The 21978-nt window shown below is 39.7% G+C and overlaps 1 protein-coding gene across 3 annotated transcripts; it reads left to right on the forward strand.

Annotated features, from left to right (window-relative positions):
• The first annotated feature begins 22 nt into the window (after positions 1-22).
• Positions 23-20369, forward strand: LOC140921697 (uncharacterized). Of its 3 annotated transcripts, none has more exons than XM_073371707.1 (16): positions 23-177; positions 1197-1298; positions 2256-3163; positions 3660-3708; positions 4318-4593; positions 5654-5922; positions 7159-7212; positions 8389-8561; positions 9820-9904; positions 11247-11368; positions 12910-12962; positions 15289-15349; positions 15929-15971; positions 16929-16994; positions 17589-17684; positions 19953-20369. In XM_073371707.1, exons 1-16 carry the CDS (start codon positions 132-134, stop codon positions 20043-20045), a joined length of 2496 nt encoding a protein of 831 aa, XP_073227808.1. In that variant the 5' UTR covers positions 23-131; the 3' UTR covers positions 20046-20369. The 3 variants fall into 3 exon arrangements, with proteins under 3 accessions (XP_073227808.1, XP_073227809.1, XP_073227810.1); XM_073371708.1 differs by having other exon boundaries at positions 4345-4593; XM_073371709.1 differs by lacking the exons at positions 9820-9904; positions 11247-11368.
• The last annotated feature ends 1609 nt before the right edge of the window (positions 20370-21978 follow it).

The raw sequence follows: 21978 nt of genomic DNA on the forward strand, positions 1-21978 counted from the left end.
CCACTTTACTGAGTGAGAGTTGATGCGAGGTATCCCATAATAGTAGTTCCGGCCGAAGCGAACACACGTTGAAACTGATTCAAGGTTCTTTTTGCGAAAAGGAAAATTTTAACAGACAAAACGTACACTAGATGGCCGAGGAAGGAGAGCTTTCGTCCCCCGATGAACTGGAAACAAGTAAGATTTTGTAATTACTGTTAAAGGGAATAATACAGCGAAAGCTGAATGCAGTTTTTAGTGATTGCAGAAAATGACGCTGTCGCGTATGGATTAATTTATTTCATATCACGAGTTCTTTCAGCAATGCAAAATTCGTTCCTTTTGCGGATGTTTTTGTTTGTTTGTTTCCTCTTAATCTGTTTATGTCTTTATTTTTTCTTTGAAATCGTCAACAGGGCGATCGCTGGGTGTTTAAAAGGGCAAAATTTAATTAGCATAGGCAGTTGTTTTGTCAGAAATTAACAATCCGGTTGATTACGTAAATACTGTAATGAAAATATTGTTCGAGTGAGGCCTTAACAGCAATAATTAATAAAGATTCAAGTTAAAATCCGATCTTTCACCGATCAAAAGATTCCACGCGGAGTTGTATATACCCATTTTCATCAACTTTGTCAGAGAAAAATGCAAAAAAGAAAAATGTGAAAACCCAAATTATATATAGGAATAAAAGCTTAATTAACTAGACTTACTGATAAATCACTGTAGGGTGCATTCATTTGCACCATATACATACATCCATGCATTTGCGTTTGTTTTATGCTTTATTAAAAACACCTATGCGGCAAAAGAATGCATCCTACAGCCATTTATTAGTAATTCCTATTTAGCTTTTGCCTGTTTTCCCTTTTATTATATTTCCAAAGACAGTGTTATTGTAATTAGGTGTGTTTAAAAGTAGATGTAAAGTAAAATACATGAAAGATGTAAGAACGAGGGAAAGGATGTTTAAAAAATTTAAACTGTTTACTGGAGTTAAAGCCCTTCCGTTATGAAAAAACCCTAAGCTTACAATTAACTTAAACCATTAACGTCCAGTGCTTAGTCTACTATTGAAACTCATCAAACACCTGTGATGCTGGTTGGTTTCTAAATAGTACATTTTTTCCTATCAGTTCATAGTTTAAGTAAGAACCTTCCATGTGGCTACCTTTAATTCCTTCTTCATGATCATCAAAATTAATTCCCTGTTACAGGCTGTGATGGTGTAGAACTCAATGTTCTTGATGACATACTTGGTGAACCGGCAAATGATGAGTTTGCTGCAGAGCTTGATACTGCTGTTACCAAAACAAGTGGTAAGTAAATAGTCGCTCAGGGATGAAACTAAGAACTGGCTGCTGGCTAATTTATCCAGCTGAAAAAGAACTTATTCCAGCTCAAAGTGAAAGAAAAACAAATATGTGTGGGAATTTTAGAGATGCAGATGAGTAAAACAGCTGGCTTGACTAGCAAGAAAGCCTGCTTATCATTTTCTTAGCTACCTCCCTGGGCACTCTAAGATGAGGGGTGGGTGATTGTATGTCCCTGAAATTCTAAACATGTTGTTTCACATATTTGGAAAGGAAGCCTTGTCCCTGTTTGTGTGTTTCATTGTTGTTATTGCATTTTTAACCATCTTTGTGTCGTTTGTCGCCATTTTAGCTGTCTTATCAAGGCTGTGTTCAAAAAAAAAATTGAAGGAACCCAATGCTCTGAACCCATGAAATCCAGGGTGCCAAGCATATGGTTTCTTTAAAAAACTAAGATTTTCTAGCTGCCCAGGAGCAAAAGTTAAGCACCAGGGGCAACCGGGTGCTGCTAGAGGATAGCCTTGCCGATGTTGCTGTTTCCAAGCCATAAAATATTACTTGTTAGATGTTTACCCTAACAGTTCCTCAGTAAAAGTTATGACTTGCTCTAATGTGAATTTTGTGGTAGGCTTATTGTAAACACAATGCAGGCATGAACTTTGTACTATGTCAGGGCAAACAATTAGTGGTTGCATGGTCACCAATTCAATCTTCAAATGGTGCAGGATGACTAAAAGGTCCAATTTGGGTCAAATTCTGTCTCTAACCACTTAGTGACCTTAAGTTCAATCCTTTTGCCACGTTTGAAGATTGCTGACTGGTTTGCCTACTGCCATTTTTGAATTTTAAGTTGTTGTGTTGAACATAAAGATATTGTGTAGTATTATTATCTAAAGAGACCTGTCAAGGAGAGATTATGATCAAGTGTTTACATTAAAGTATTGAAATTATTTTATTTTCTAGCACCCAGCAGAAAACGAAGGGCAAGCAGTAAGGAGGTAAAAAGTGATGATTCAAAGAAGAGGCATGTTGAAAAAGAGCCCAGCCCGAAGACTCAAGTGAAAGAAAAAAGCACAGCGAGTGGACAAAACTTGAAAAACTCAAGTACAACTCAAGGAAAATCCAGTAGCAAGACAACAAAGGTCGCTTCTGCTGATGTTGATGGTGCAAAAACTGACGCAGAGCAGGAGGTTAAGCTGCAGGCTAAAGAGAAGGAAAATCAGAATGGGAAAGATGTGCCTGTTGAAAGTAAAACTAAACACGAGGAAAAGGAGAAAACACCCAGTAAGGTCAAGGTTAATAGTGGTGGCAAGGAGAAAGAGAAGGTGAAGGAGAAAGAAAGCTCAAAGAACAAACAAAAAGATTTGAAATCTTCTGATGGAGATGCCAGCAGCAAACCTACTGAGAAGGAAGTGAAGAAGAAACAAGAGCAAGGATCTGGAAGCAGCGAGAGTAATAATTCTAAAGAGGTTGTGGCTAAGGACAAACAAAATGTGAAGAAAGTTGAGAATGCTGCCAAGAAGACCGCAAGTCCGAAGAGGAAAGAAGCTGTAAAAGTTGCAAAGAAAGAGGTTGTAAAGAAGGAGGTTGCAAAGAAAGAGGTTGCAAAGAAAGAGGTTGCAAAGAAGGAAGTTATAAAAAAAGAGGTGAAAAAGGAAAGCAGTAAGAAGGTTGCTGAGAGCAGCAGCAAAGTTCAAAACAAAGTCACAAAAGAGAAAGGAAAAACAACGCCCGCTGAGAAGAAGAAAAGTGCAGCGGCATCAACCAAGAAAGAGGTTAAGTCAGCTGTGAAAAGCACACCCAGTGAAGCCAAGTCTAGCAGAACTCCTCAAACATTCACTACCACTAATAAGAGAGACAAACAATCTGAGGTGAGTTTATTTTTCTTGAGAACTGTCATTTGTACCATAAGTTATGTATTGTAGGAAAGATAGTCGGATTAATTTCTGTTCGTCTGTTTGAATATTAAGTCTATCCCCTTCAATGCTGGAAGGATTTATACAACTAAAAAGTTTTTTTTCAAGACTTCTCAGTAGTTCAAGGCAACCACTAAAATGACTTGGTTGACTTGCTCAAGCTTATTGCCTGGAGCCTGATTTGCAAACATGTTTAAAGTCAAGTTATACTCTTAATATTAATGCAATAAATTGTAGAATAATTATGTCCTAACCTTGGAGAACTTCCAAAATCTGGGTTCCCAGCTGTTGAATTTCCAGCTGGATGTTGCCTGGTCTCTAGGACGTTATTTTAAAAAGTTGTCTAAGGTTTGTTTTTCCTCTTAAATGAGAGTATCAAGGGCATGCTGATTACCTACAGTGTACATGATTATAACAGCAGATCTGACCAGGTTTTTTTTGTTTGCTTCAGGACAAAAAGAGTGCTGTCGATTCGAGTGAGGAAATCACAGAAGCTAAAGGTTAGAGATTGTGTACTGGCCTTGGATAGACTTTTTTGTTCAAGCATCTGAATTGCACTCATTAGTGACATGTTTTAGATTAATTTATTGACAAACTAGATCATGCATGCCCCTATAGATTCAAATTGCAAGAAAAATGATTTAAATCCCTAATTTACTATGTGGATTGAAAGCTGATTTTCAAGCTGATCTGAGGACAATGACTTAATAAAGCAAGTGCAGTTAAACCCATCACTAATTGATGGGTGTGGGGAAGATGCCTGAGTAAACTGAGGGAGCCACAAGCGAGCGTGAAGGTAACCATGACAACCCTGTGAGCAGCAACCAGTGTTGTCTCGTGTTTACCCTCGCCAAAAATACATTTAGCCACATTTAATTAACTAATTATTGGTATAAAATAATTTATAAACAATATCAGACAATACTTAGAGTGACACTTGCACGAGCGCACGCTAGTTTCAGGCAAACTGTAAACTGACTTTCTTTGTACCGTGGGAAAGCAAAATATGTGAGCTTCTTGTCCTTTTGCTAGAATTCCAATTTTTGTTTTAGCCCTAGACCAGATTTGACTGTTACTTGATTTTGCAAAACGATTCTTTTGCTTTATAGACTCAAATGAGCCTCTTGTTTCTTCAGCGGACGATCAGCCTGTGGAAGAATCCTCATCAGAAAACAAAGCTACATCTGCGGAGGAGACAGAAAATGCAAGCAAGTTTGCAGCCGGTGGTAAAAAGGAGGAAGAAGAAGAGACAATGGAGGTTATTGATGATCTGGAGGAGGGTAGTGAGGGAAGTAACTTCAGTGCAGATGAAGAGTTTAGTGATGGGGATGAAGTAGTTGGATCAGCGACACCCTCCTCATCTGCATCATCTAAATCGGAATCAGGTAATTATAATGAGTATCATATATTGTGCAAATTAACATACCGTAAAATTCCGAAAATAAACCCCTCCATGTATAAGCCCCTCCAAATATAAGCCCCCGCCAAACTCGTGACCCTCCGTGAAATCGTGAAATCGCCCCTCTGAATATAAGCCCCCCGTGGGCTTGTACTTGGAAAATTGCCCTCAAATACAAAGTAAAACAAAGAAAAAACGGTAAATTTCCTTCCAACTATAAGCTAGCCCAATTGATTTTGAAACACAAACTTCCCTCCATACATAAGCCCCTCCAAAAATAAGCCCCTCAAAAAGGGCCTTTGAAAAATATAGGCCCTGGGGCTTATTTTCGGAATTTTACGGTAAAAATATGATCAAATGGGCATTACACAAATGAAAGTAGGTATCTAGTGTAAGTAAGTGTCTAGGGCCTGATTCCACAAAAGATGGTTAAGGCTACGTTCATATGGCAGCAGAGGAATTGAAAAATTTGAGCAGACACTTTGTTCACACTGAACTGTGCAATTATTTTCACTCTCTTCACATGGAACTTACAAACCAGGTTGAATCTTAACTTTTGTTAGAGGTTCTACCATCTGCCCATGAGCGGAGCACACCTTTAGCAAATCCAGAATGCATGCTTTCATGCAACTGCACTTTTGCTGTTGTATGATGTTCACACTGTGCTGGTCAAATTGTCAACCGTACTGGCTAAAAATGTTTCCTTCATTTTGGCATTTATAACAAAGCTAGGAGTCAGATTAAAGCTAATCACAAACAGTGATGGCATTATTTTGATGAATGCAATGCCACTTTTTTAAAGTAACTGACTTTTTCTTTTTATAGAAAAGAGAATGCATGCTTTCATGCAACTGCACTTTTGCTGTTGTATGATGTTCACACTGTGCTGGTCAAATTGTCAACCGTACTGGCTAAAAATGTTTCCTTCATTTTGGCATTTATAACAAAGCTAGGAGTCAGATTAAAGCTAATCACAAACAGTGATGGCATTATTTTGATGAATGCAATGCCACTTTTTTAAAGTAACTGACTTTTTCTTTTTATAGAAAATCTGAGTGATGCAGAAGACAATGAGCAACAAAATAAATCCAAAGTAAAGAGAAGAAAGAGAAAGGCCGCATCTCCAATAGAAGGGGCTCAGTCAAGTGATGAAAGCGACAACTCATCAACAGAGAGCCTTCACATCAAAAGCAAAGTGGCCAAGGCCTCATCCCGACAGAAAAACAAGGTTGATGTGGAGGACTTTTTTGAAGAGGCTCGGTATTTTGTGATGAAGAGCAACAATCATGAGAATGTTGCGCTCTCGAAAGCAAAGGTAAACATACAGCGCACTTTCTGAAAATATTTTTTAATTGTTCATTCAAAATAGTTCCAACTTCAAAACATGCTTTCCTTGGTTTAATAATAATAATAATAATAATAACTTTATTAATCTCCTCAAAAAGGCTTTTCAGCTTAATTTACAATGTCAAATATCTAAAACTTAGTTTTCCAAAAATACCCTTAAAAATGCTGTTTTATTTTAACTTTAAGTACATCTAAATTAGTGATAGACTGAAACTCGTCTGGGAGACTATTCCACAGCCTTTGGCCTCTGAAGGTAACGCGCGCTGACCTGCAGCCGCCCTACAGAGTGGTATATGTAGGCAGTCCCTATTCCTAGTGTTGCAGTTGTGCACTTCTGATCTGGTTTTAAACTTCTGACAAAGATATGGAGGTGCAAGTCCATTTAAGCATTTAAATACCATGGTAGCATCCCTAACCTCAAGTTGTTTAACAATTGGCAGCCACTGTAACTGCTTAAGAATAGGTGTAACATAATCAAATTTCCTCGTTCCAGAAACTATCGGGCTGCAAAATTTTGCACTGTCTGTAATGCTCTGCTCAATTTTTTTTCTTGGTGGTATTAGCCCATACTGATGAACAATACAATAATTTACTGAATACGAGAGAATTTAATTATGGTGATCAACGTATGCCTATCAAACAGGTATTTTATGCGATTTATTTGACGAAGGCTACCTATACATTTCGAAGTTAATTGAGTTATATGTTCGTCGTACGTTAAATTACAGTCCATTGTAACCCCCAGGTTTTTCACAGACTTAGATGATGTAATCTCCTTGCTGAGTAGTGTAATGCTTAGATCATCTGGTATCTTCATCGGCAACTGCGGAGTCCCCAGAACCAGAAGTTTTGTTTTTTCGGGGTTAATGAGTAGATTTATGGTTTATTTCAAGTTCCTGACTTGGTAACATTTTGACTGTTCATCATTGGTTCCAGGATATGAAGGAAAGTTTACAAATGTATTCTAGCAGATAACATTCCACTTTTCAAATTTTAAGGTGCTTACCATCCATATTAATAGATATTTTTGCTGAGTGATTTTTGTTCAGTTTTGTTTTGAACTGTGAAAGGGTCATTATAATGTACCACTAAACAGACACTCGGACTTGGTTTAAAGGATCTTTGACCATGGTGACGACCAAACGTTTAACTTCCAGATTGGACTACTGTTGTTTTGTTAATGGTTCCTAATTTTTTTCATCAGGGTGTATGGTCAACACCTAAGGCAAATGAGAAGAAGCTTAATGCAACATTTAAGGTGAGTTTCTTTGTGCGATACTTAGTTTCCCATTGCTTTCTAACCAACAGTATCATCAAAAATCAGTTGCTGTCATGAAATTGCAACAAGTGGACAGTGCTTTTTTTTTGTATGCTTGTTTGTTTTATGAGGTGGTTTAGAAATAAATAGCACAATAATAAAGGTCAGTTGATAATTAATTTGATATTTGAATAGTGTTCACAAGTGGAAATTTAGGAATTGAGTATGGTTATGTGTGTCGATAATGATAACTAATGCATACAGTTTATTTTAGAGTGGTGGCAAATTTATGTGTACTTTCCGATTGTGTTGGTGATAATTGACCCTCAATAATTGACCCTCAATAATTTACTGTGAAATATGACAATTATTGTCATATTTCACAGTAAAAGATCTTTTGAATTCTGTAGATGAAATCAAGGCAAAGAGGGCAAACTAGCATAAATATAAAATTAAATTACAATCGCCACCATTTTGGAATAAAGTGTGTTAGTTTAGACCTGAGAAAACAGTCGACATTTCACAACACCACCACTTTTGTGTCTGAGGAAAGAGTGCAGAAATTCCACACTGGCTGACATGCGACGAGTACTACCCAGATCTGGGTATACGCAAATTTCCCACATGGCTAAACCGATTAGAAGCACTACCCAGATCTGTTAGTGATGCGTCATCATATGCGGGAGTTCGGATGCACCTTGAAAGTCCTTGAATTTTAAAATAAAAATTCTAGGCCTTGAAAATCCTTGAAAATTGCAGTTGTTGCTGGACAGTTCTTGAATTTCGGTGCTAACTTTATCCAACCCAGATTCTCAAGTATCTACAAGGAGCAAACACAGAAAGACCTTCAGGATAAAATTGGTCGTGTTGTGGAGGAACTAAAAAAAGACATAATACCCAAGGTTCTTTTTTGCATTGAATGGAGGCCTTGAAAAAATATGGAAAATGTGTCCTTGAAAGTCCTTGAAAAGTCCTTAAATTTTCTGTTCAAAAAAGGATATGAACCGTGAGTATGGAAGAGTATGGAATTTCACGGTTGTTCCTCAGACATCTTTTCACAGTGAAATCAGAGGCAGCATCGCAAACTGTCAACTGTTTCCTTAGGCTAGTATTGGTCCTTTTGGTTTTTCAAGCTACGTGCACTGTGGTCATGTTCTATTTCGATTTCTCCTTCAGAGGTACAAAAATGTCATCTTAATCTTTTCTGTAAAAGAAAGTGGAAAATTTCAAGGATTTGCCCGTCTTGCATCAGAAGCAAAACATGGAGGCCCAACTATGCCGTGGGTATTGCCGCCAGGAATGAGTGCTAAGGCTCTTGGAGGAGTGTTCAAACTTGAATGGCTAAACAGGTATCACTGAAACCTTAGAAATTTGTGCGTGATCATTGGTTCTGACCTATTGTTTATAAGAGAATGAATGTAATGGAAATAGTAGAACAGCATACCTCCTCTATCTTCAAACCAACGCACTATCTTTATCCAGTAGAGTACACTGTACAGTGTTGGTATTGGTTGTAACCCTGTTTCTTTAATAATGAATACAGTTTAGAAGTCCAGACTTGTTGTGGGCATCCTGTTCCATAAGTAGGCTGATTGAATTCAGCCTTTCTCTGCATCCTCTGTTTTGATGCCACATGGTCTCGCTTTCTTATAATACTAATTAGGGACCTTAGAAACCACGACGACGACGGTAACGGAAACGTCAAAAAACCATAGATTTAATGAGCAAAACAACAACTCTGCACGTGCATCACGCTTTTTTGTACATTTCTTTGCCTTCACTACGCAACTACGACGTGAAATGACCAAATTTTAATTTTACTTGGGAACGGGAACGGCAAGGCGATAAATTCTACCATCTCTGTCCGAACTTGAGCGCGTTCCCCTCTCTTCAACTCCAGCCGTTGTCGTAAGGTCCCTATTAAAGAGCGTTGGCAACGGCGACGGCAACGAGGACATTAAAAAAGACGTACTTTGCACGTGATCACGCTTTCTTTCACATTTCTACGTGGAAACGTCTAACTTCCCTTTTCATGGAGGACATAAACAAGCAAAGACGAATTTTTCTTCCTCTTTCTAATCTTAAGTGCGGTCCCCAACAAATCAACTCCAGGGAAATTCCCCTTACATTTCACATTTTTAGCGAATTGGAATAAGCGCGATTTCATTTTAAAAGTGACGTTTTCAAAATCGTTGCCGTCGTCGATGATTAGAGAGCTTTAGATTTGAGGACGAGGACGACTGCGAGTACGAGTTTTTACTTCAAGTTTTTTCGCGTGTTGTCGAAAAATATTGTACCTGGAAAGCTTCATAGTACTATTTGTTCACCTGAAAAATTAGTGCGATTATTTTTATTGGAGAAGGTTTAGCCCTTTCTTAGTCGCAAAATGATTAAACATCTAAAATTTGATAACTTGTTCCCGCCACTTCAACATTTTCTCGCTGAAACTCGTAGAAGAATGACGGCAGCTACCACGTTTTCCCGCCAAAATGACGTCAGTTCACGCGAGAGCACTACTTAGTATTGAGAAAATCTCATACTCGTCTTAGAATCTAAAGCTCTCTATTACTGTACTAGTTAGTACTAAATAATGACACTTACCAACAGGAGAGAGCTCTGGTTTAGCAAGTGTTTACATCTAAGGAACCCATGGAACGATAACAAGGAAGTGAAAATATGCCGAGATGGACAGGTAACACCTTGTGCTCTGTGGTTTGATACTTTAAACAGACAGTTTATTACCATATACACAGTAATTTTCAAGGAGTTACAATAACTCCTCTAGTGGGGTTAATTTAACTCCTTACAGTGGGTTTTTTTCGGAGTTATTTTAACTCCAAAAAGGAGTTTAAAGAACTTTTTTTCAGGAGTAAAAATCACCCCAGATTTGGAGTTAATATTGAGGAGTTAAAGTAACCCCAAAAAAGGGGTTACCCTGTACCTAAATTTTTACTCCATATATATATATTTTTTTGAGTTATAATAGCTCCCTAAGAATTACTGTGTAATGGAATTAATATTAATATTTAGCAGTACATCTTAAGACCGTTTTGCACCCGTTAATTTTTTTTTTAATCTTGTCAAAAGAAGAAGATGCCAATTACTATTTTTCTAAGAATGTTATTATGATTAGGTTTATCGTTGTCCAGTTCGTATCGTATAGATAGCATGCGTAAATCAAACATAGACAAAAAGAGAGAGGTATTCGTAATAGTCTTTTGTTTTAGATGTATCTATGGAAATGGCATTAGTTAGAGTAAGCTTGAGTAAAATTCTTTCTCTTAAGTTGTGCCTTATTTGCTTTGTATCCTTAGCTAGCCACCTTGGGAATATTTGCCATCCAATGCCAAATATACTAGTAATGTAGTTAAACAAGTTTAGACATGTAATTGTTGATTTCGATCTCGTGCCATTCATTTGTCGCGAGGAACCTTAACTGTCAACTTACGTTTTAAATAATTATTTACCTTTCTAATTGCCTGTGCGCATTGGAAGTGAGTATGTCAAATGCTGCTTGGCGTCATGTAGGACTGCCAGGATGAACAAACTATCACAATTACTATCACAGCAGCTATTGTTTACACTCATTGGTAAACGGTCGTTTCGCCTAACTGTCATTTCGCTAACGTCCCGTTCGCCAACGTCTTAGTCGTTTCGCTTACGAAACGAAACGAAACGAGTACTCGGTATACTCTGTCTTTCAGTCTTGACACGAAAAGGTCCCATAGACCTTTCCCGCGTTCCTGTAAACAAAGGCATCAAGTCAAGGCTCGGGTGGACAAAATACACTAGAGCTTAGTGCGGGAAATAGACATGGGCATAACTCGTTCTCTAGGGCAATGACCGGGCTTAAGACGTTGGCGAACTGACCTTACACGTTGGCGAAACGTTGTCGAACAGGACGTTAGAGGAACGACTTGTGGGCGAAACGACTTTGAATCCTGGGGATCGTCTCATTAGAATAAGAATCGCCACAGAACCTCCACGTTGTCGGTAAAAGCGCTTTTTTTTCTTTTTAATTCTCTTATTTACAGGAAGTGGAGCCGTCCGTGGGTGAGGCATTGTGCCGCTTGTTTCCCGAAGATGAAACTGTAGACATCAACACCTCGCATCACTCGTCAGAACGTCGTCACCGGAAGGAAAGAGATCCCTCTAGGTTAGAACCAATCATCATCTTTGCCTGGTGGTGGATACAAGTCACATAAAAGTCCGTATCTGACTGACTGTGCATGAAATACCCTTGGCATCGCCGCACAGAGAAGTGTGGTTTTGCTTACTTTGCAAAAGGATCACGATGCATCTCTGACAGAGAATCGCGGATTGTCTCTGTTTATTTCCTTATTATCTGGAATCACTTGGTATATTCCTCCCCAAAGGGAAGGTGAAAGCAACCCAGCTCTCAAGATTTGTGTTGGAAGGTTTCCCTTAATTCGACATTCCCGACGGAGTTAATTTTCTGTTCTCATGTTATCCTATATTTTGCTATACTTTCTAGGATGCGTGGAAACCACTCTCAAGTGGACTTAAGGCCAATCAACTGCCTAGGACTAACAGGAATTCGAGAATTCCTCAAAGAACTTGCTTCTAAAAAAAGACTATTATATTTGGTCTCATATCAAGATCTTGTGTCGAAAATGGACTCACCTTCGGACCGAAAAAAATTTACCTACAGCTCCGGTCCCTGTCAACGAATTAAGCAGAAGGACGAACCAAATTGCAAATGCTCTCTAAAACTGTTTTTCAAATTCAACGGTCAAATTCCTTTGTTGTTCGACAAGAAATTTCTTTTGCAGCTCATCTTTTACATACCACAACCCGATGATTAATGCAAAGAATGTTGGCATTAATCATTTTTTTGCTGTTGTACCATTTTTGCCTGCCATCCAGGAACTTCTTCAGTTGTTAATTTATTTATGGTGTAATCCATTCATGCCTGACAACAAGCAATTTATGGGGACTCGATTGCGGTATAGGGAAAGCATCAAGGGACATATTAGGCGTGTTACATAACGGGTGTTAACAGGACTTGACTGGACTAAGGCTTTTTGTCACATGTTTCAGTTCCTTATGCTTTTGTGTACACCTCAGTCTTCGGCAGTGCAATTCCTGCGGTGCAAATTGCATTATGTAATTCTTAGTGCTTGTGTGATGTCGTTTTGCTTGAGCATAAGATGTCAGCAGTAGCGATGCTGGACGGTTAAGACTTGTGAAATTTATCCTCCTTGGGAATTGAAAGATTAGTGTAGAGTTTGCGGTGAGCTCAAGAACAGGACTAGATATCTGCATCACCTAGGACAATATTATCATTGATGCCAATCTGCTCCAAAGTCAGTTACGACAGAGTTGGTTACCAAGGAATGCAAGTGATATTGCAACCACAATGCAAGGAATGCAAGTGGTTTGTATTGCAACCACACTGCAAGGAATGCAAATGGTTTGCATTGCAACCACACTGCAAGGAATGCAAACGGTATTGCTGTTTATGGAGGTGATAGGGCTGTGATTCAGTTAATTGATTTCTAGAACGCTTTACACGTTGCTAGCTTGTGATCACTCATTATCATTTTGCAGTGTGCTTAGCTTGTCGTGATAAAGGTACATTTCTTTAACCCAGGGGATAATGACTGTGTCCATTGCCTTGTGTGAGGATGAGGGGGGTAAGAATATGTTCTAACGTGAAGATATTATTGTCATTAGGCGTCGCCCTAGACACTCTGATGAGCTACGCAAATCACGAAGAAAGCGAAGAGGTAATTTTTTCTTCTTGTATGGATTATGTCTTCTGTTAAGTACGTGCAAAGGCGACGTGCACTGCGTTTGACGATTTTGACCATTGATGGGAAGGAAATAATTATTTCTGCTCTAATGGTTTCTTGCGAATGTTGTTCCCGCGAATAAGGAACCGGCAAAGGTCATGGGGAAGGCTGTTTTCGTTGGCGTACTTACTCATCTCGATTGTGATTTTCGTACTCATTGATGGACCAGGAACGTCAGGATAGGAACAACTCATGCTGCGTTAGAACCACCTCTATACTGTTTTAATCAAACTACCGTAAAACAGTTAACGATGTATCAGTCTAAGCGAAATGATAAAAAAAAGTTCTGTAGGAAGTGATGAGCCAGAGTGTAAAAAGGATTGCAAGTTAGAGGGAGCTACCCCCTGAATTAAAGGAGTTACACTGAGAGGAAAGATACCGACGCAAATAGCAAAGTTGTTAGTTGCACTTTGGACGTCTTAAAAATGCTGTAATTCAATGGAATTTTACGGACAATTGTCATCAATGCCATTTATTCAAGTGACGAGTTAAGAACTTCCGGAACTTGCCTTTCCCCAATTCCTTTTTTCTGGTTCAAGTGAGACACCACAAGAATTCCAAGAAACATAGAAGCAAAGGGTATAAGCCGCCAAAGCCGAGTGTAACGAAGCGTGTATTGTGTTTTTGTTTATTTGTTTGTTTGTTTGTTGTTTTACAATAAGCATCATTGGCGATTTTTTTCCTTGAGATTCATTTTATTGTAAAGCGTGTTTTTCTGTTGTGGTTGTTTGGTTTCCTAACCCCTTTCCTTCTGGAGATATGAAGTGTTTACCATCAACACGGGAAAACTGGAAATCAAATGATTTGCGCCTTTCTGTTTGGAAAACTTCAGAACATTGGGTGTCGTTAAAGTCGAACCTTTTTTCTACTCTTTCTGATCTGTTCAGTTGTATTGCGTGCACTTTATAGTGGGTTTGAATCAAGCTCAAATTTTTCGTTAAATGTTAATGCACGTGATTTTTAACCGGATAGTTAATGTGTAAATGATAAGCATCAAAAGGCCTCCTCACATGAGCCGATTTGATCGGGCTGGCCCGGTTATCGGGACCTTTTCGCCTTGAGTTCAAATGAGAAATCCCCTTCAGCCCGGTTTCCGAGATGAGGAAAGGCCGAAGATCCTGCGAGCGAGTTCTGGTGCGAAATTCTAGAAACAAAGGAATTATATCGAAACTCAAAATTATAACCTTCTCGCCTATCATTGCTTTGGCAACTCTAGCGTTATCACTGCAGTTAAGTGGGATGTGTATAGTGTGGGAAATACAGCAGACAAAGCAAGACGATTCCATCTTGTTGCGAAAAATTCATCCCGCTTTCATCCCGGTAACCGGGCTGAATTATTCGTATGGCCAAATTTTCCTGCCCGCTTACCGATGTTCCGGTTGGAAAAACCGAGCAAGCCCGCCCTCTCATATGATATGAACACATCGGGATCCAGGCCTGCCCGGTGAACCGTGCTCATGTGAAGAAGCGCTAAGTTCTAGCTTTTGAGTCTGCAAATGAAATGCCTCACCTGTGACCAGAGGGTTAGCTTTACACAGTCTCGTTTGTTTTAAGTGGATTTGAAAGGCTAGTGTTGTTTATGTAAGCTAACCTAACCTAACCATGTCATGGTCATTGTTATAATGCTTCCAGCTCTGACCCCAGTTGTTCAAAAGCTGGATAACACTATCCGCTGGATGAATTTGTATCTAGTGGATAGAGCGGTTTTCATTTGAGTGTCGAAAAGTAATTGGTTTTGCACTTTCTACACGATGCGATTGGCTTAAAAGATTCGCGCCACCTTTTCATCCAATCAGAAGTAAAACCAAAGCCAATTGTGACGCGCTCGCATGCATTTTCCCGCGCTTTGCGTCAGCCACATGTAATTACGTCGAGTTTTGATTGGTTCAATGTATTGTCTGTGTCCTTTGTGATTGGCCAGAGTTAATTACTTTGGTTTTGGTTTTACGACACTCAAACGAAAACCACTCTAAAGCAACTGGTTTTCCTAATGTGTATCCACTGGACAGTGATTTATACAGTGGACAGCGCTATCCAGCGATTTAACAACCGAGGCCTCGACATTAACCCAAACGGCAGGATAGTTCTACGTGATACTAGCACTTCATTCTCATTGTGTTTCTTTCAAGCCAAGCACTATTTTGACAGACTTCTCTGGGAGAGTCGTTTTTCTTACAAAGCCCTCAATGTACTAAAGGAAAACAATACAAACATTCCGGGAATACTATAAAACCAGAATTATATTCAAACTGTTTTTCAGTTTCAGGCTCAAGACATCACCCGCGAGACCACCGAGATACTTCACCAAGGTACGAGGACAGGTAAGTTTTAGCGATGCCATTTTTCTTTTTCGAAAACCTTTTCCTTACTACCATTTTTTTCTTTAGTCGTCACTTGACTTAATAAACCGCTTCAATGTTATTTTTTTCTTTGGGTCGAACACTTCTTAAGACTATGGGCTAATTTTTTAATTTATTTCTTCATGAATAATTGATTGGAGGGTATTCGTAGTAATAGCAGGATGTAGATTTTTTTGTATTTAGAGACAGACAATTGATTACAACGAAACAGACTTAAAGATTTTTTAAATCTCTAACAGAGGATACGTGATGATTAAAACTGTTGTTGGGAAGACTTTGAAGATTGATATTTCATTTTTGTGACTGATATTTCATTTTCTTCATTTATAATTGTTGCGCATTATTTTCAGAACAAAACCCAATAAAGAGTACACAAAACCGCGCAGAGGAAAAATACTGTACGTGATGAATACGAAGTTCTTTAAACGTAATTCTTGTAAAACCAACTTCCTAAGCCTCCTTGATGAAGCATAATCCTTGAGCTTACAATTGGTAGTGTTTGAAATCTTTATTTACATGTGATACTTTTTTGTTTCGTAGATCTCGGTATGGAGGCGTAAGACGAGAGACTCTTTTGCATGGAGTAAGTGCTTTTCGCTCCATATTTTGTTTTTCGATATCTAAGAAATACAACTGACACGTTTGCGTGAATTATGGATTCTTCTTGCTGAGTGCAGCTTTTGGCCAGCTTTTTGTGTCGCATGGGTTCCATTTCCGCTTCTTTCTCGGTCCTCCCCGAAAAGAGACTTTTTCAGGAAGACAAGGGCTTATTTTAGTGAACAGCGGCTGGTAATCGAGCCTAGTTTCCGCATGGGACTGGGTCACTGTCGCGTCGAATTGCTCTTTGGGTTTGTTTTGTGGGACGGAATTTGGACCCAGTTTCTTGCGCAACTTTGAATTAACCAATTAGAAAAGGGAAAGCATTCTTAAAACAGTCCCATAGTACACTGCAACACAACGCCAACCCAATCTCAAGCACAGCCTCAAACTAGCCAGTGAAACTAGCGCATCGGCAGTAGCGGAATCAGGGCTTAAATTAAGTGGGGTCCCCGCTTATCCAGACTCCAATAACAGGGAGGCCCGGCTCTAAAGCAAATTTCTGGGCCCCGCCGGCTTCAGTTTGGCCTACAAGTAAGGAAGGGACCTAGGCCCCACCCCTAGTTCTTCCACTGATTCGTGGGTCCCGTCGTTGATCTGTCAAGGCTTTAGGGATGGACCATTAGAAAAGTTTTGGGGGGTGGGTGTGGAATTTTCCAGCCTCATGATTCGTTAATGTTTCCCTTCTACGATTTATTTAGGCTAGTACAGGAATATTTTTTAGGGTTTCTTAGCGTGCGTGACTTTTTTCTTCATTTAATTTTCCCTTGCATGAAGATTTTTTTGTCCTTCGCCCGCTCTCCCCCCCCCCCCCCCCTCGCCCGCCCACCCATACGATTTCTAATGGTCCGTCCCTTATGATAGATACTTGACACAGACCGATTAAAGAGCTCCGATATAAGTAATTTTTATTGTCAAAACTAACATTCCTTTCTTTTCTCAGTCCTATTCAGATTATATGCGGGAGTACCAACGCACACGACATTCCTCGTCTCTTCATTCGATAAGAGTAAGATTTTTTTTATTTATATATTTTGTTGATCTTTATTTTTATGGGTTAGCGGAAGGTCCGTTTTTCCTATAGAAACTTCCCACTGGAACGACCCAGACCATTCGGGCGCTTTTTATTTACGTGGGCAAACCGGTCGGTTCACGGACTGACTTTTTGTGCGAATGGAAAGCATAGTTCCGGACCGTAGATTTTGTCCCGGAAACGTATTTACCATTTGCACGAATGAGTTCCTTTGACCGAAAAACGGCGACGAAGACCTGAAACTGTTATCAAAGGTGGGTTGAAGAAATGGAACTCGCTTTCTGTTGGGAACTTTCCGTCCGGAAAGCACGGGACTACCTTTTCTGATGTTCCGTTACTCCCCTGAAATTTTCCACTGTATCGACACGAAAATTCGTGTTCATTTACATCCCGACCGGAATTCCCGGAACCTGTTGGTACAAAACGAATGTTGATGGAAAGCGCCCGTCACGTTGCGTTTACTTTCCAACCGGATTTTAGAAGCTTTTTGTAAAATTGTAAACAACCCGTGTTAGTCTTTACTCTATGAATTGATCGTTAAAGCCGTAACTGTTGTTTTCTTTCTTCTAGTCGCACTTTCCTTCTCGAACGGTTGATCTGCCGTCTTATTATCCAATCCACATGGGCCATGGTGGCTCTCGTAGTGGAAGTAGCTACCACAGAACTGTAAGTACTTTGACTCTTTTGCCAGAACAGATGCATTTTCTATGCATCCGGGTGACGTTTTTGGGTGAATGTAAATGCTTATAGTTACTACATGCCACAGAAATGAGGGTGACCAAGTATTTTCCGCAAAAACCAAAACCAAAAAAGGCCCTCTGCGTATTTGGCACTACATTACGAGCAGTCTATCTTTTAGTCCGTCGAAGGAAGGGTGTGAGACACGAAAATGACCACTCGCAAGACTAATGGCCCGAGACGGGAGAGGCTGCCGTCCTCGTTTCTCGCGTCTCGCCGCTTCGCCGTTCGAGGCGCTCATACTCCCCTCACTAAATCTGAAGAAAAAGAGAGGCTGCTCGCAGTCTAATTTCGCGCCTAACGATACAAAATGAATATTTAGATGAAGCTATCGTCACATAAACGATTATCATAGCAAAGCAGCTCTCATTTTAAACCCAGAGTTTTTGGAAGGAGTTCTTGCAATATTATGCGACTAAACTTCCTCTCTAAACCAGAGGAGGAGCGAGTAGTATCCCATGATGCATTTTTCCGGAAGCATCACGCAACATCGCAGTCATAGCAGATTCCATCTTGAAATAAGGTCGTTTTCTCGTCGGCTTTTTTCTCACTCGATTTCCAGTAAAAGTAAAAAAATTACATTATTTCGTTATTTGACATGATTTCTCCGATTTGCAATGGCTTAAGAGCGAAGTTTCCACTTAGAAACATTTATTTTCACGGTTTCAATTAGTCTTCCCATCACAAAGTGTTCAGTGACCCACAACCAGGTCATGAATATTCAAGATTTTTTGGAATATATGTTGAAATCTTACAAATGTGGACCTCACGCCAGCAAAATGAATTCCTGAATATTGTACAGGCCAAGAAGTACCCAGAAGTACCCACATTTTGAATACTTTTTTGTCAACCAAAGATGGCTGAAATTTCGAATCTTTTATCACATTTCAACGCCATGTGTCATAATATATGTGTAAAGCCTGATGAAGGCTACAATCTGTTGGGCGCTTCTGAGAGCGCTTTATGCCGAAGCAATCACTTTGTATTTTCAAAGCGGTTATTTTTAAAAGGAATTTGACTATAAATATTTTAATTCGAAGAAGGAGCGGTGTATAACGGTGTGTTTCAGTGTGAAAAGAACCCAAAGAAAGGTACCACGCAGCATGCAAGCCGGCACAACGTAAACTGAACCCTGCTCAGAATTTGAAAAAGAAACATCATGCAGAAACTTTATTTATTCAGAAGAACAGATCAGTATTCTGGGCAGGAAATTTCCTTGAAGATTGCTTGAGTCAGTACCGGGTAGACTGTGCTTCAGAGAATTGTTTGTCGCATCGAAAGGTTTAATTTTATTTGTAACTGCCATTGTAAACTTCAGCTCCTTTGAGCGCGATGCTGTAATAAATTCTCCTTTGGTAATTAGCTTCACAGCGTAGCGGATGTTTTGTTGGAACCACTTTATAGATCAGTCATAGTTTTGTTTCTCCTCTGGCCTGGGTTCTCCTAGTGAACCTAGCGAAGCTTATCAATTGCGAGTCTTATAATTTGTGTTTACAGTGCGACCGAGCGCGGCACAAGCAGTTCTCGACAGATCAGTGAAATACATGTAAAACCCTTCTCAGTCAAAGCAACGCTGAAATTCTCCTTTAAAGCACAGTGAATATAAGCCAACTCGATAATCTCAAAAGCAGAAGCTGCTGAACCGAAACATGTTTGGAAACCATCCACATCGAGCACTGCGATCGACGTTCACTTCATGCGTGCTGAAGATTACTGATCATGATGTGTCACGTACGCAGTGATAATATAACATGAATCGAGGTGCATCATGGGATACTATTCGATCGTCGTCTGTCTCTAAACTTAAATAAATTGCCATTATTTAACCTCGGTAGTATTTATAGCACTAACGCTAGTGGGGCGGAGCAAATGCCTGAAACAAATAACTTGAATAATAATATAAATATTAATAATAATAATAACAGGGGTGCCAACTTTCCTCAATCGCAGCCAATGACTGAATTGCTGAGGAACCAGAGAGGTGAGATCGGACATCAGCCAATGCATGTAAAGGCGCACTATGCTGCCACTCAGTCCATGTTTGATCTCACCTCGCCCACCCAGACCAAAGAAAGCACAAATCAGATGGACGATGACACCAGGGCTTACCGTCCCCTAGTCTTTTGGAACAATGTCACGGGTTAGTAATAAGAAATCAAACATAACCTTTTTTTCTGTTTCGTTATTATCTTTTAGGTTGATCCATACGCCGCAGCTTGTGACGAGTTTCTCAGGAGAACCCAGTCAGACCGCAGTGGCGGCCGTTACCGCAGTGGCCGACGGAGGTAGCAACAGATACCTTCAACAAGAATATTTACTCGTGAAAGAATCGTCTTGTAATATATTTTGAGCAGCTCAATGCTGTCCCATGGAATTCGGATTGGAGTTTTTAAGTTTCTACGCAAGGCCTGTACAATTGTTTCAGACTAAATAATTTGTAATAATTTTTAGCGATACAGACAGTTGAGAAATTTTCCTGTCTGATTAAACATTCGCTAAGATCAAGCGTTCGAAACGTGTATCTTCTTTTTTCTTTTCAAATTGTTAGTAATAAAAATGAAGAGCTATGCGGATGTGCATAGTTATCAGTAGATTAAAAGTAATGTGCGTTTACTGTGTGTCGAGTTATTGTTTCATCCTTTCGGTTTCCGGTAGATTTTCCAAGGAATTTCGAGTGCCCTAATTATAGCCTGCACAGCAGGCGTTTTTTTTAAAGAAAGCGGACCCAGACGGTACATTGATCGCGGCCGCCGTCATGAAAGCAAATGGAAAACTAAGGGGGGAGCGGCAGACAAGTGATTTTTTTCTCATCTCCCTCTCTTCCTCTCCTATTTTGTCCCGTCAACCTGTCCCGTGGAATCATTTTTTGACCTCCCCAACTCTTGATCAGTTTCAACGTTCAAGTCGTTCGCACTGCAAAATACGCCTACTTTGCAAGCTACCTTGCAAAGTAAACTTGTTCGTTTGCTCTCCTATTTTTCTTGAAATATTCATTCCATTCATTTGACCCCAGTTAACGAGAACTTATTCCGGCACTGATTCAGTGAGGCAATTGAAGCCGATCGAGAACAGTGCACTGTACAATAGACCTCGTCACGGTTTACGACGCCATCTTGACGAGTAGCAGCCTCGGAAACCCAGGGGCAGTCAGTCGGGTCGGGAGAAAAGGCGGGACGAAAGTTTTCAAGTACGGGCGAGGTCTGAAAATAGGTATGGATTGTAGAGATCTGGCCCCCAATTGTTCAAAAGCTCGACGTTCAACGAAGAAACGAGCAGTTCTGTGATTTCGTTCTTGAAGAAATTATGTAATCATTACCAGCATAGGCGTACGGGCCGGGGAGGTGAGGGGGGCTGCAGCCCCCCCCCCCCCCCCCCGCCCAAAGTTTGGGCAACTCAGATTTTCTGGGCAGCAAGAGAAATTTTGGGCAAAGCCAGTTTTTAAAGACGTTTCCATGTTTATTATTATTATTATTATTTTAAAGAGATAAATATTTTCTATTTTAAGGTGATTTCCTAGTAAAAGAACCTAACATAGATTGTAGATGAAACTTGGTACACTGATGTAACAAGTCAAGAAGATGATAAAAAAATTATAAAAAGTGGGGGTCACCGTGCTCGTTTTGACGTCACAATGCTGACAAATACGGCTATTTTGGACCCTTTGACAAAAACCGCGCGTAGCCCAAAACTAGACAAAAAAGAAAGATTTTTTCAATGACGCATGTGGTATCGCACAGAATTTGACTTTAATGTATTGTTTATCCACTTACGTACCATAAAAATGCCTTTTAATGCCCTGGTTTTTACTTTACGCTACAAAGTAGAATTAAATTGGACACGCGCTATTCGACACGTGATAGCTCAATCCGTACAATTTAGTAAAATTGCCAAAAAACTGAACATAGATTTGTGCCAATTTTTTTCTCACCGAAAGGAAGCACTGTCCTTATTAAAATCATGAAATAAAAAATGGGGGTCACCGTACTCGTTTTTGCGGTAGAGCTGCAGAAAGTGCGCACCAAATGCATTTTCCTTGATTTTTGAGGGAGGACTTGGGCGAGTTTCAAAATAGAATGTATGTGAAAGGGGGAAAAAAGTATTAAAAAATCCGTTTTTACAGAATTTACATCGAGATACCACATTTAGGACACAATGTGATAAAGAAAGCGTTTAAATGAAAATTAGAGTGAATAAGCACAAATTAAACATCCACTATCGAGGT

This window comes from Porites lutea, chromosome 12, assembly GCF_958299795.1.
Source record: "Porites lutea chromosome 12, jaPorLute2.1, whole genome shotgun sequence".
Classification (NCBI taxonomy): Eukaryota; Metazoa; Cnidaria; class Anthozoa; order Scleractinia; family Poritidae; genus Porites; species Porites lutea.